The sequence below is a fragment of the Phragmites australis genome, chromosome 2 (assembly GCF_958298935.1).
Source record: "Phragmites australis chromosome 2, lpPhrAust1.1, whole genome shotgun sequence".
In the NCBI taxonomy this organism is placed as follows: Eukaryota; Viridiplantae; Streptophyta; class Magnoliopsida; order Poales; family Poaceae; genus Phragmites; species Phragmites australis.
The window spans coordinates 29316845-29332384 of record NC_084922.1 but is presented as its reverse complement, the minus strand read 5'-3'; the positions used below and the strand labels follow the sequence as shown (position 1 = coordinate 29332384).

At 42.9% G+C, this 15540-nt stretch overlaps 1 protein-coding gene across 3 annotated transcripts; it reads left to right on the top strand.

Moving 5' to 3' along the window:
* Positions 1-8885: 8885 nt before the first annotated feature.
* Positions 8886-15046, top strand: LOC133908087 (neutral ceramidase). Of its 3 annotated transcripts, XM_062350223.1 has the most exons (11): positions 8886-9050; positions 9164-9351; positions 10260-10661; positions 11028-11236; positions 11523-11891; positions 11990-12245; positions 12350-12620; positions 12694-12819; positions 13286-13349; positions 13480-13649; positions 14265-15046. In XM_062350223.1, exons 3-11 carry the CDS (start codon positions 10315-10317, stop codon positions 14811-14813), a joined length of 2361 nt encoding a protein of 786 aa, XP_062206207.1. In that variant the 5' UTR covers positions 8886-9050; positions 9164-9351; positions 10260-10314; the 3' UTR covers positions 14814-15046. The 3 variants fall into 3 exon arrangements, with proteins under 3 accessions (XP_062206207.1, XP_062206201.1, XP_062206214.1); XM_062350217.1 differs by having other exon boundaries at positions 8886-9351; XM_062350230.1 differs by lacking the exons at positions 8886-9050; positions 9164-9351 and adding an exon at positions 9960-10100.
* The last annotated feature ends 494 nt before the right edge of the window (positions 15047-15540 follow it).

The following is a 15540-nucleotide window of genomic DNA, read 5'->3' as shown; positions in this document are numbered from 1 at the left end:
CTTTGATTTAGAGAGACTCCCAGGTTAATTTAGCCTAGTTTTTCCCTTCGTAATAGCTGCTATTCTAGAGCTGCACGAGGCTGATTTACTGTAGCGCCCGAGTACTGTTCATCCGAGCACCCGGGTACTGTTTCCCCAGCCCCCAGGTACTGTTTACCCGAGCACCCACGGGTACTGTTCACCGAGCACCCGAGCACTTCCGGGTACTGTTCACCCGAGCACCCCCAGCACCCCGGGTACTGTTCACCGGTACCGTTCACCCCGAGCACCCCCGGGTACTGTTTATCCCGGGTACCCCACGAGTACTGTTCATCCCGGGCACCCCGAGCACGGTTTATCAGGCTTTCCTGATAGCTGATAGCTTGTAAAATTCGTAGTTAATTCGTACGAACTCCAAACTTTATGAGACCACTTTGAAAATTCTGGTTTGGACAGTACGATCTGGGAAAAATATTTTCATGTATTGTGGAGCATATTTTTCTTATATGGTCGCATTTCATACATGCTCATTACATTGCACGCGTTGCTCTCTATAGTGAACGCCGATCCGTCGATCCCGGAGGCCGTGGGCGATCGTGAGGCGTCCCACCTTTCTGATCCAGGGTAGCAAGGCAAGCATCGTTCATATTGCACCGTGTCTACTTGAAAATTTAATATGTTATCTACGCTTATGTATACATTGCATGTGTCGGGTACCGAGTTGGGTAGAACCTATGCCGATGCATTATCCCATTTCGGTCACGTGTCATGTGTTGTTCCTAGGAGCCTAGTGGTGTCGTCGCGGTCTAATTTTAGTTCGCTATGCTTAGTGGTACTTAGGCTTTCCGGTAGAAGTCGACGACGGCGTCCACCGTTGTCGCGAGCCTAGGGCTTATTACTTGTTCACACTTGTGGTTGTGTTGATGATGAGTCGGTTTGGTGAGTGATGAGTTGAGACGAGGTGTGGGCGGTGTTAGGGGTGTTATCTGCTCACGAGGAGTCCTCAGGCAGTTCGGGGAGGAACCCGGACACTGTAGACCGCTTGCACCGGTTAAGCACCGATCATTGGTGTAGTCGGCTTTAGCACATACCTTACTCACCACATGCTGATATAATGGTAGGCGAGCTGATTACCTTCGCAGACGTGGTCATGTGGGCCTCGTCATAGACGGTGTGAGTCCGGTTTGAGTCCGGGCTTTTAGCGGTATTAGTTTGCTCGGGGAGTAGTTCTAATACCGCCTCGCCGTGCTATGGTTGATCCACATGGTTGGGCCTGGTTGGGAAAGGTTGTCACGGGTACCCCTTGTGCGCATCTTAGCGGGTGGCACAAGCCGTATGGTCCCTATGTCGTGTGGGTCCAGGAGTATCCCCTGCAGGGTGTATAATCAGTTCGAACTGCCGCGCTCTCGGTCATGAGCATCGCTATCGCTTATCTCCACCGAGCGACCATGTTTTGGTCGTAGAGTTTCGATGTGGGTTGTGGCATGGTTGGATTGGGGTGGTTTGGTCGGTATGTGGTTGGTGGTTTGGTGGGAATGGTTTGCTTTTATACACTTGTTGTTCATATATCTGTTCTGATCAGTTGGTTGGCAGGGTTTGAGTCGGTGGTTGGTTAAGTCAGTTGCTTACACTTAGAGTCTAGGTTGCCTACCGCTTAATGAACTTAAACATGTCTTAATCCTTACTACAGCTTTAAATGCATGATCCTTGGAGTCGAGAATATATATACTCATACTGTGTAAGACTTGCTAGTACCTTCGTACTAAGGGGTGCTGCCCTTAAGTTGCTTTCAGGTTCGCAGGTTGGCGAGGAAGAGGCTGTGTTCGGCTACTTTGTGCCTGCCGATCAGGGTGGCGGGCAGGAGTAGCACCTTCTACTCTGAACTCCGGCGCTTGTGGTATGGAGCCTAAGGGCATACGGCTCCATATTCTTTTGTTGTATAGGTTTATCTTCCGCTGCGTAGTTGTTGTTGTTCCTCTTTTGTTGTAAATTGTGGAAGCAGTTGCATGTTTAATAATGGTAATCCAGTTTAATTATTTGCTCTCTATTAAACTGTGTTGTGACATTTGAGTTGGAAGGCATGTGTTCCGATCCTGGGCACAAAACACGTGCTGGGACTACCGAAATGGTATTCTGGTTAATCGTCGAGGTTGTGATTATGAATAATGATCCTCCTGATGATTAATTAGAATATTATTTGGACGGTTCCTCACAGCCAGTTAGACTTAAGTCAGACTCCATAGCCAATATCAGGCCGCCACTTGGCTGGTTTGAATGCCAGACCCTGCGGTCTGACCGCTAGGGGTCCAGTCTGACTACCAGGTTTACTCAGTACCGAATCCCTCTTTGTCCGACCTTAACGGTCTATTCGCCACCTCTCGCGGTTTGACCGCCAGCCACCTAGAACACAGTGAAATTAATTTATCCCATGTGATATTGAGATCCTTTCTAGCTCAATCGTTTCAAATGTTTTTTTACAAATATTTTCATAATCATGCATCACAGAGAATACTTTATAACATTTCATCATGCTTATTGTGATGCATTTTCCTCTCTTTTAATGATCGACGAACTGGAGAGTGACGGGTTTTCTTGAGAATAATTTTGTTGTTGATCTTGATTGTGAAGCAGAGCACCAAGCCAAGAATCAATGCATATTTCTTCTATATTTTGGTGAATTATTGGTCAAACTGTTAGATATTGCTATGTGTCGTATATGCATGTTTAGCTAGTTGATGTCAGAAATCAGGTAACACCTATCTTGTTGCATTTATCCTTATCTTGTTATTGATGATCTCCATCCTTGTAACCTGGGGATAACCATGTTAATATCTAACTTAAAATTTATCCAAAATGTTGAGCAATACATAGGTCACCGGTAGAAGTTGAGCGGTGGAACATTCTATCATTCACGAGCTACAGGGCTCAATTACTTTTCACGATGAAAGAATTTTGGGGCAATGAGTTATGATAATAAGATGAGATGTGGTCGGTGTTAGGGGCAGGTCGGGAGAGGGATCCAGATACCATAGACCGCATGCATCGTTTAAACACCGTTTGTTGGTGTTGTTGACTTAAGAACTTTTTCATAATACAACATATCTGAATATGGTAAGAATGAACCAACTATCGTAAATTGCCATATTCGTTTGACTCATGTTCCTATGATGTGAGCGAGAGGGCTTGTAAGAAGCACCTAAGGTTGCTCTGGGAGTAGACCTAGGTGACCTCCGTATACTCGGGCTTGGGAACAAAGGTTTGGGGTGGGTACGTGAATGGTTGTCGCGTGAATCATCGCTTGCAACTGACGGGTTGTATGGAGGGTGGTCTCGTGTCGTGTGGGTAAAGATATATGGTGTAGAATCAATTTGAATTGCCACACTCTCGATTATGAACAAGCTTAATGTTCATTAGACTTCATCGTAGAGTTTCACTTGATATTGGTGGCATGGAGGTTATATGTGGGATGAGATGAAATGGTCCTTTTGTTCTATGTTGAGATAATCATATTCACATGTGATATATAGTTATGTTTTTATGGTCATGATAGGATAGCCTAAGTATTAAGTTATGTTAGGTTCTCACATGTTTAAGTTGTAAGTTAAATTGCCTTTCACATAATTTAATCTAACCTTGTGGCCTACTCCATGCTAATTCAACCAAATGCATTATTCTTGGAGTCAGGAATATATATACACCCATACGAGTAAGACTTACGAGTACCTTCGTCGCTATACTTTGTTGATTATTTTATAGGAAAAGTTTAGAAGCTGGCTACTTGTGCCCCACCGAGAGCGATGTGGTGATGAGTGGTTATTATACTACTACTAACTCTGGTCGATTGCCTTATGGGCAAATGACTCCATCGGTCTTTATTTTCTTTAGATGTTGTTCTATTGTGATTTATATATAATTACGCTAGATGATACTTGTCTTTTGTTTAATTTATCAACATGTAATCATTTGAGTTTTGTTTAATCGTGATGTTGTGATGTACATATTGGTAGAGATATATGTAGATAATAGCTCTTCTGAGAATTATCAAAACACACATATTGGGACTGTCAGGATTGGATTCGTTTTAATCATTTAGCGATTGCAATTATTGTGGTGAGATGTGGGTTAGCATGTGACACGTCAAGAGACTGATATGTGATACCTCTCATCTTATTAAATGATTGCCCAATTTGATTAATTCAAATACAATTTGGACTAGTCCTCACACAGCAGGAGGTGGAGGCAGTGATTGAGGCGGCGACTTGATGCACACGGGTTCTGTGAGGGGTGGAGGGTGGCAGGCTGAGGCGGCGCTCTGATGGTCTGATGCGCTTGAGGCGAGAGATGTGTTGTCACTGTGAAAAAGGAAAAGCGCTGGCGTTGCTAACTGGGAAGGGGAATGAGAAAGGTGGTACGTGGACCACATACGTGAAAAGTGCTAGGAGGAGTCCCACGCGTTGTACACTAGGATTTTTTAAGTTGGACTTGCATAAGTTGATCTTTACTATATAAAACACGAGTTTTCCTGCACCAACCCACCTCCCCTTCCCCACCCCACTAACACTTAATAAAAAACCAAAAAAACCCCGCAAAACTAAAAACCAAGAAAACTATGTCCAGCCGCCCCACCTGTGAATCTCGCTCCCATCAGCTGCTCTTATAAAAAAACAAAGAAACACCACCATCACCCCCATCCCTCTACTTGCCCCCATGCGTTGGTTACCCATCTGCCTCAATCGCACATGCAAGATATCGAAGCTAGTGGTCTGCCTACTTCCTCTTGGCTGCTATGTCATCTTCCTCCCATCAGTGCTCTCCTTCAATGGCAAGGTCATCCTCAGCTGCAAGCCTCATCAAATCTAGTGGTTGCGATCCCCACCCCAGCCAACGCCACCTCTTCTCCTATCCTGCGCTGCCCTCCCGATTCGTGTTTCTTTGGCTATGTTCCTTTAGATCAGTGGAAGGGCAAGGACAAGGGAGAATGACCTTGAGGCAGCATGAATATGAGGTGGGAATCACGAACCAGGATGACTCATTTCCTTTCAATTGGGCTTTTGGTGGTGCGCCACCAATGATTTCTGTGGTCTTTAGATGTGGTTTCTTAGTTTTTTTTAGGTGTAAACCCCTGTAGAGAGTAGATGGATTATGATTAGCGTTATAGGGGATTAGACGATTTAGATGTTTCTTGAGGCAATTTCTTAAGGTCTTCCTATTTTATCCATGGTTTTTGTTTGTGTTCTTGCATTCTTGCATATCATAGAGTTTGTATTGACAATGGAAGGAGCACAAGCTAGATTACAACCACCAAGTAGGTTTGTAATTTTTTGTGCACCAGCTAGTTATGAGTTCTCTGATCTGTAGCTGTCATTTTCAATTTAGAAATTTCTTGCATATATCCAGGCGAACCCCAAGATTTTGCAATAGGAATACACGACTCACAACTTCAAAAATATCATAAGAGAGCATACTAACTGTAATGAAAAAAATATTTATTCTGTCTGGACCATTTATTGACCTGGTGATGCATTTTTGGGTCCTTGCATCACCATTGTGCTATAAACTTCTTGCAGAACTACAAGATGCCTGAAGTGAGGAATTTCGCATGCTAGCGTTTTCCGATCATTTTGGGTAAGTCGCAAGTCAATCATTTGAATTGTTCCTTTCCATGCAATAAATTTGTATTGAATTTTGTTTACTGCCTGCCAATTTGATAGTTTTGTTTTTCCTATACATGAACTTCTTGAGTTCCTATTGTAGGATGTGATTGCATAACTTCACTTTTAATTGTGCACTATTAGCTGTGTTTCAATCTCAATGTGTTGTTAGGCAGAATGATTTGGATGAGATTTTGACATAATTCAATTTTTCACATATTAGAAGGATATATTTTTTTCCCTCGGGTGCACTCACGGGCATACCATGTTTTATGTCCTGAGCAACTATCTCTTTTTGTCATCAGACCATTGAGCTTGGACACACGTCTGATCCGTTTAATGTGGGTAAAAATTCTAAACCATTTAATGTACTAGTATGATGTTTTCATTGGGTCCAATGTTGTTATTGCTCTTCATCGTCCACAGCTTCAAGCCAAGATGAGACCCTGTGTCTCCCCTTCCATCCTATGTCTCTTCTGATCTGGTGATGTGCTAATGAAGAATAGAGATGATATTAGAAAAAAAAAAAAACAGGTTGAAGCTCCTTTCTTGCAGATACGAAAGATTACTTCTCCCTGAAATTTTCCTTGGATAGCTAATTTGTGCGGCTCTATGTTTCTATAGATCTTATGTTTGTCGTATAATATGTCTGAAACACAATTATTTTATATAAACATGAAATTATTTCGTGTAAAACATTAGTTCTCTTGTAAGACACGGACACCTAACTAGTCAACAAGTCCTCAGGCAATCAGGCACCGTCATGCTTGCGCAACCAAGTTCACGGCTTTGGTCATTAGATGGTACACCATTGCCCTTGATGGTACATCTTTTACTAGTCACATTTTTAGTTCGCATTCGTGCCACAATACCTAAATGTTTTCTCTTTGGTTTTTACATGTATTTGATGGTAATAACATTGTCCGGTTATTTTAAACTGCTGTTCCCTGTGCCTATATACTCATTCACCTATTCGCTGCCTCGTGAGGACATTGGTAATCGATGGAGAGGACGAGGTCATGACGGCCTGGAGCGCTGCCTCGTGTGGAGGTTGTTACGATGGTGTCTGCCAATACAGCGGCGGATCCCAGAGGGCTCATTTCTGGGCACTTGAGAGCTCTTAAACCCTTCTACAATTTTTGGCATAGAAGAAAAAGAAGAAGAGAAAAGGAGATGGAAAAAAGAAGAGAGAAAAAAGAGGAAATGAAGGAGAAAGAGAGAAGGAGGAGCTCTTCTACTTGTTTGACTCTGGATCCACCAATGTAACTATATTCTGCCAATGATGTGGATAGCAACAGCATCATGCATTCTATTGATCTATAAGGTTCAGATCGGCCAACCTCGCATCACATGCCATCGACCAAAGCAGACGACGAACAGCACAGTCCCTTCATTCCCCGAGTCACTAAACGAGGTAGTTGCCTGTCTCTCTTGGTACATGGCAGACGAGACACACGTATGTTGTGAGGACGAAAGGGGCAGCAAAATACGAGGGAGAAATCGTCCAACAGACGGAGACCTCTCGTGCCTTCTGTCCAACGGCATCTCGGGAGACACCAGTTGAGTTGGTTTGAGCACGCCTAATTTACAAGCTGTTGCGCTCACGCTAATCACGTCTGCGTAGCGTACACGGATGCCAACGGACTGACACGACCTGGGAGTAATAATAATGATAAATAGATCACGATCCGTTGTCCCCAAAAGAACCGAAGGAGACACGATGATGAGATAATCCGATGAGCCAAACCAGAAGCGCTTCGCGGCACACGTCGCCGAACCAACTCGAATTTGTCCCGACTGAAGGCCTACGTGACCGGCCAGATGAACACCGGTTCAGGAAAATCGTTAATCCTGCACAGCACAGACTTTGTATCGGCTCCTCGCGTAATGCGAAGTGACTAGATAATGTTAACGCGGATTCAACTGAACAGAACATATTTTAAGCCACAGTGATTAGGCCATCTCTAATAGTTTCTTCTCACAAATCATGTTCTCTTCGTAAACATATTCTCATTCTTTTTGGTGTTTTAACGATTTTTTTAATAATTTTTTTACAAAGAATTCTTAAGGTCATTTTTTTATCTTGAGTTTTTTTTTTCGTGAATCTCTTCGAAGAAAAATTATTGAAGATGAATGAAAATAAAGCGAATGAGAATGAAAAGATAAATTAGAAAAAAGTGAAATAAAAAAATATAGTTGAAGATGGTTTTACATATTGCAACTAGCTTGAGATTACCGCAACATCTGTAAGCGCGTGTCGCTGCTACTGGTTGCAACACGTGAGCGGCAGCCGAGCGCCAAACACAGGCCCCCGTCGTGTCGCAACTCGCAACTGCCCCCAAAATTGGCACCATCAGGTCCACTGATTCAGTGTTAATCAGGTGGTCGCGTTTGTCTCTTCGCCGTGGTGTTTCTAGTTCTTTAGCCATTGTTTCGTATTTAAATGGTAGTCCTTTTATTTGGTGTCGCCGATGTTCTCCGCCGGGTGTAGTTGGCGTGATGCCGTAGGCAGTTGTGTATTGCCTGTCTGGACTTACCTCTGAATATAATAGGCCGCTCTCCTATTTTTTCTAGAAAAACTGATTCGGTGTTCGTAGAACACACTCAGACCTTCCAGATCTACACGTACCAGTAGCCCAGCGATCCAAACGATCTATCGGCATCCGCTCTCGATGAATGTCTCTGCCTGTCAAAATAAATTTTATAGGCTCTGATTTTAAAAAAACTCTCACCACTATAATAATAAAACCTACTCTTCTCTCCTTTTCAATCCAACTATTAAATCCTAGATAATATAAATGTTAAAATTTGTTCCTCTGCCTCTGTCCTCCGCTGGATTGAGATCCTCTGCATTGGAGAAACTAAAGAGGCTACAGTCCTCTGCATTAAGATAAACGTGAGAGCTCAGATCTGTCGCTACAATTAAGGCAGAGGATTTGGGTCCCCCTCCGCTCACCGCGCTGCAGGTTGATGCGGCTCTTGCGTGCCCAGCTGCCCCACGGATCCGGATCCCCTGACCGCAGCAGGATGAAGTCACGAGTGAACAGTAATTTTGTGAGTAGGTAAACAGTTTCTGACGGCGATTACTGTAGGAAAATACTGTAGCAACAGTTCCGTTAATTTGATGTACACATTTTACTGTTCCGTTACACTGTAGCAGTACATCTGATCTATCCATCCATAATCCAACAGTCGAGGATCCGATTCCGCTGCCCCACCCCCATTCCCACCAAACCTCACGCCCGCTGCACGGCGCGCGCACGCCACCGCGCCATCCGGAAGCAGGCCACGCTTTCCTCAAAAGCCTCTCCTACCCGCGCGCGGCCAAGGCACAGGCGTCTGCCTCCTCCTCGCCTCTTTCCAAGGCTCGCGTGCCTTGCACGCCTCGCCTCACCTCGTCCCGCGCTGTCCCCGTCGCCGGTTCGTCTTCCCCGTCCCCATCCACTCCTCCGTCAGTCCACGTCCGCTTGCCGCAACACTCGTTCGATTTGGATTTTAGACCCCCTAAAATACTACCAGTTGCACAAGTGTAGAGCTTAACCAAGCCCGGTCACCCGAGGAGCACAAGGCCACCGCCATCCAGTCCTACGAGGCGTTCCGCTCTCGAGATTTCCAGCGGGTCGCGTGGTGTTGGCGTAAATGGCGGCGGAGGCGACTAGTCACTGCAGCCGCAGCCGCTACTGAGTCCTCCGGGGAAGAAGAGGGATTCGCCACTCGGGGGGTGAGTTCGCTGCCCCTCTCGCTTCTAATTCCCCCGATTTGCTGCCAATTGCGTGCGGTTCTCTGGAGCGTGAAGCTAGCTAACGAAATTACGCTAGGGTTTGTTCTCGGTTTATGGGGATTTCGTGTTTCCTGCTACGCTTGGAGCTTCAGTGAGGTACCTATCAGGTTGTACTGTTTTGGATTAGCTTGTATGCTGTGCGAAACTGGAAGAGTGTGCTACTGTTGCTTGTTCGGTGCGGGAGTGGCTGGCCTTGCTGCTTTCCTGTGGCGCTGCTTGTGGGATTTGGTGTAGTTATTGCACCGTTGCGGGGTTTGATTGCCTGATTAGCGTTGTGATGCTTCTCTTCCGTGAGTGGGTGATATATGCTTTTCAGGATCTGAGGCCATGGGTGTGGTTTAGAAGCGGACATGTAGTGTGGGGGCGTGTGCTTGGAAGGATATACCCAGTTACCTACGGTAGCCTGCAATTCCCCTTGCTGGTCACCTCCCATCCTATTCGCCGCCCAAAGTCTGCCCGCTGCAGTGCTGAAATTCACTGTTGCCGACTTCCACTTTCATCCGCTCAGGGAGCTCATTTTAACTATTTTTGGCACATGTACATGAGGATTTGGTGAGGTCGAATCCTTTTGTCAGATGATGCTTTTTGTTTGCTCAAGAGATCTTCTATTCTTCTTGTCTGCGATTCAGAGATCTAATTTTATCAGTTAGGGAGTTCCACTCATATCTGGTGAAAATTAGTTCCTGTAGGTTAGTATATACTGTGTTCATGTAAAGGAATTCTGCCATTTCTGTATTCCAGATCCAGATATTCCACGCCCTCATTTTCTTACTTGCTTGGATAGTACATACCCTCTGTGCGCCACTATGTTCTGTGAATTTTCTAACAGACATCGTTCTCTTTTGCAGCATTGAGATATTGGACTTGCATGAGTTGATTAACAAGCCCATTCCCTGCTTCCTGATGGAGACATCATCTTGCTTGCGCTACCAATTTTGTGGTTTCGGTTCACCCATGATATGGCTATGCCTTTTTCTAGTACTTGTTCTTCAGAACAGCAGCCCAGCACTTACAGCTTCACCATATTTGGTTGGTATGGGGAGCTATGACATAACAGGGCCTGCAGCAGATGTTAACATGATGGGATATGCAAATACCGAGCAGATTGCATCAGGAATTCACTTCAGGCTAAAGGCTCGTGCGTTTATTGTTGCTGAGCCTAATGGGAAGCGTGTTGTGTTTGTGAATCTTGATGCTTGCATGGCATCGCAGCTGGTGACTATAAAGGTGCTTGAAAGGCTGAAAGCAAGGTAAGAGTGATAACCACTCGAATCTTATTATCAGAAAATCACTTATTTCTGCAACTGTGTTTTTGATGTCTTCTCGTATATTTGTATAACACGACCCATCATCCTTTGCACGTGCAGGGTATTGTTACCAAAATACTTTGTTCATTTCCAAGTTATCCACTTAAAAAAAACTAATGCCTGATTTATCTGTATATTGATGGTTGTCTCGCCGAGATGCCAGCTCGCAAATGCCAAGTCCAGATACACCCACTGACATAAACTTGATTAAATCCAGTCATTTTATATTCAATAACATTTCAAAATTGTGTGATTTTTCCTTGCATCCTGATGATGGTGGATCTGACTATGCAAACCTCAATCTGGCAGGTATGGTGATCTTTATAATGAAAACAATGTGGCTATCAGTGGAATCCATACTCATGCTGGGCCTGGTGGTTATCTGCAGTATGTAGTTTATATTGTCACATCTCTTGGGTTTGTTCACCAATCATTTAATGTAATTGTCAACGGCATCGAGCAATGCATTGTTGACGCGCACAACAACCTCCGTCCTGGGAAAATCTATGTGAACAAAGGTATAAAATTATGTGCTTCTGGGACTAGTTAGGTTTTTCAAACACTAGTGGGACTAATTTGGTGTTGTTTTTTATTCATTTCATCTCACTTTAAATATAAACTGCATCTGTTTTTAATTAGGCCTTTGAATGTTATTACATTAACTCTGGTTGATTGATTTCTGAACATCCAGAAAGCCTGTCTTGATCAATGTCCTGAGGTCTCATTAGATGTTCTACTTGTTATGTGATGGCTGCTACACTGAAATTTAGTTACCTCAAAGATTTTGTGTCCACATGATTCCAGGTGACCTCCTCGATGCTGGTGTGAATCGCAGCCCAAGTGCATACCTAAATAACCCCGCTGAGGAGAGAAGCAAGTATCAGTACAATGTTGATAAAGAAATGACCCTTATCAAGTTTGTAGATGATGAACTGGGTCCAGTTGGGAGTTTCAATTGGTTTGCAACTCATGGAACATCAATGAGTCGTACAAATTCTTTGATAAGTGGTGATAACAAAGGAGCAGCTGCACGTTTCATGGAAGATTGGGCAGAACAAAATGGCATTCCAAAGCAGGCGGCTCATGTAAATTCTGATGATTTGGAATCTTTGCACAAGATATCTGGACTTCCGCGAAGAGTCTCTTCAATAATTCCTGAACCAAATGAGATAAGTATGTTCCATGCTTCTTGACTGCTTAGATTTTTTTATTGAATTAACATATCTTAGGTTGTTGCTAAACTGTTTCTTCTTACAATTGCTTTTGTCCAGCTGATGACTTAGTACAATTAGCATCATCCTATGAGGCCTCAGGTGGCAGGCGACTATCAGGTTCAAGTATCACCAGGCGCATTAGAAGCTCTCAGCAAAACAGACCCAAATTTGTTTCTGCATTCTGCCAATCAAATTGTGGAGATGTTAGTCCGAATGTCCTGGGAACATTTTGTATAGACACCGGTCTTCCTTGTGACTTCAATCACAGTACATGTAATGGGAAGAATGAACTATGCTATGGACGAGGCCCAGGGTATTCACCACGCCTAATAGTCATTATAAATTGAGGCTTTCACACTTTCGTACATTGGGAAAAATTTAATATGATTGAATCGTTTAAATTTTGCTGTCTTGCAGATATCCTGATGAATTTGAAAGTACCCGTATCATTGGCAATAGGCAATTTCTCAAGGCAGTAGATCTTTTTAATTCAGCTTCTGAAGAAATACAAGGCAAAGTTGACTATCGGCATACTTACCTAGATTTCTCGCAACTCGAAGTGAATGTTCCTACAAGTTCAGGAGGTCAGCAGGTGGTGAAAACATGTCCAGCAGCCATGGGATTTGCCTTCGCTGCTGGAACAACCGATGGTCCTGGAGCTTTTGATTTTAAGCAAGGAGATGTCAAGGTTGAATTTATCAATCTCGATTCACATTTTTATGGTAACATGCTATTGACTGGTTTATGCCATCTCTTATCAGGGAAACCCTTTCTGGACGTTAGTAAGAAACTTACTTAAGACACCAGGGAAGGAGCAAGTTGAATGTCAAGCTCCAAAACCAATATTACTAGACACTGGCGAAATGACGGAACCATATGATTGGGCAGTATGTCTTCCCTTTTTCTCAACAATCATATACAGGCTTTGTAAAGTACTTCTAGTTATGTCTGGAAATGCAAATGCCTTATTTCACCGGATAGTTGGTACCAAGGTCACCATCAATAAGGAGCAACTATCGTTTCATCAAATCAGCACTGCGTAGTCTGATATAACATCTTTTTTTCTACTGATATTGTTGGTGCTGTGGGGTCGCATTCCTTTCAAGTTTTAACTTATGTGAAGGCACTTAGTTTCAGAGCTTAGATCATAGCCAATATCAACATACTTATGTTCAACACGTTTTTCCTTGCTAGTGGTGATGATCAAATGGTCCGTCACTTGTGAAAATAGACTACCTGTCACAATTAATCCATTGTATGTGAACTAAGAACCCAGTGACTGGAGGCTGATTTACTGAATTTGCACAATTGATTGTTTGTTGGTCCTGTACTGAATTCTGTATTATTATGCAGCCTGCGATACTTCCAATTCAGATCATAAGAATTGGCCAGCTGGTTATATTGTGTGTCCCTGGAGGTATATTCTCAATACTTCACTCCTAAGAAATCTGCCAAGCAAAGTGCATGTGATGTCTTGATATATTGAGTTTTTTTAATGACATCCTCATATTCATGTCATGCAATTTGTATGGTTATTTTTGGTTCAGAATTCACAACAATGTCTGGCAGGAGGCTACGTGATGCTGTCAAAAATGTACTTACAAGTGACAACAGTGGTGAATTTAATAATAATATTCATGTTGTTCTCGCTGGGCTAACAAACACCTATTCTCAGTATATTACAACTTTTGAAGAATACCAGATCCAAAGATACGAGGTATGTATATTCCCAGCTCATTTGTTGTTTAGATGGAGAACATAATATAAAATGAAACGATGATAATTAGCTTGATGTTTGTCGACCCTTGCACAGTTTATTTGTCAGTTACTTTGTTATTTATAATGGCAATTTTAACAGCCTTACTCGGGACGACATGCTTTACTGATATGGCTGAATTGGCACTTTGTCCTTCTCATCTGTTCGGTGTGCATCGATAGCCTGAAATTGAAATTCGTTCCTTTTTGTTGGCATGCTTTTTTTCTCATTCTTGCTCAATCTTGAAATCAAACAATAGTAGGCCTGCAAAGCACGGTCCTCTTCAATTTGTTTGCAAGACTGCCTTGAAACTAAGCACCCTACATCGTAGGTATCCCTTGGTGCATTACCAGCTTCAACCTTGATGTTATGTGCTTTTATGTTGTGATTTTGCATGTTCACACAGCTGCCTTGTATTGATGTCTCGGTAGAGAAGTTCTGATATTTCTTGAGCTCATCATTTTTAATGATCTTCATGGCAAATATGTACAGTCGGACAGCTGAAGTCCGTTCTGGAAATGCTGTTTATGAACAACTTATTGGACATTATCGAGACAAATAAATGTTTTTTTGCAGGGAGCATCAACGTTGTATGGCCCCCACACGTTGAGTGCATATATTCAAGAGTTTCAGAAACTTGCTACAGCCATGATTGCAAATAAAGAGGTCCCAACAAATTTCCAACCTCCTGATCTATTGGACAAGCAAATTGGACTGCTCCCAGGTGTTATGTTTGACTCGACACCTCCTGGTGTGAATTTTGGAGATGTCAGTTCAGATGTTCCTGCAAAGTCAACCTTCAGGAAGGGCAGTATTGTGAATGCTACATTCTATTCAGCATGTCCAAGGAATGATCTTCTTACTGACGGTACATTTGCACTCGTTGAGAAACTAGATGGTAGCGACAATTGGGTTCCTGTTTATGATGACGATGACTGGTCATTGCAATTCAAGTGGTCGAGGCCTGCAAAATTTAGTCCAAGAAGTTTTGCGACACTGGAGTGGACGATTCCTGAAGATGCCGCATTGGGTGTTTATAGATTGAGGCATTTTGGCGCCTCCAAGCCGTTATTTGGGTCTATCAAACATTTTACAGGGACCTCTCGTGCATTCGCGGTGCGTTAGACAGCGCGCCATTGCCTTTGATGGTACACCTATCGGAATTTATACCAGTCGCATTTTTAGATTGCATACTTGCTACAGTATCTACATGTTTGCCCTTTGTTTCTTGCATTTATTTGACGGTAATAACAGTGTCCGATCATATGAAACTTCTGTCCCTGTGTTTCTGTTCTAATGGAAATACTCTGTAGCTTGTACATAAAGATATATGTTTTTTTAATGGAAAGCTTTAATAACTCTTGTTACATCAAATTGATATAACCTCGCAAGAGTTAAAACTAGTTTTTGCATATTAAAGATGCATACAGCAAAAACACACACACACACACACCAAAGGCGCTAAGATAAAAACAAAATAGAGCCAAATAAGCTGAACATAAATCTTCACAGCTATGGTTATTATCCTTTCGTTTGGATGTGGAGTCCAGACGGCTAACCAATCTGACTGAAGAGCTCTTTGGCTACTCTCTCTATGCGTGTGCATGTTGAAGTAACTAGCAAGAGAGCTCTTGCCATTGTAGCACAAACTACGAATAGAACTAGCGTGTATATATAAAAATAACTTGTAAATGATGAAAATGTTTCATCTTGTTAAAGACTATCATTTCTACATATCCATATAGACCAATAGGATGTGGTTGTTACCGTCAGTATGTTGGCTTTTAAATTTTTATTAAGATACTGAAGCCAATTTTTAAACATATTTGATACACTTCGTAGGTGGTAAAAA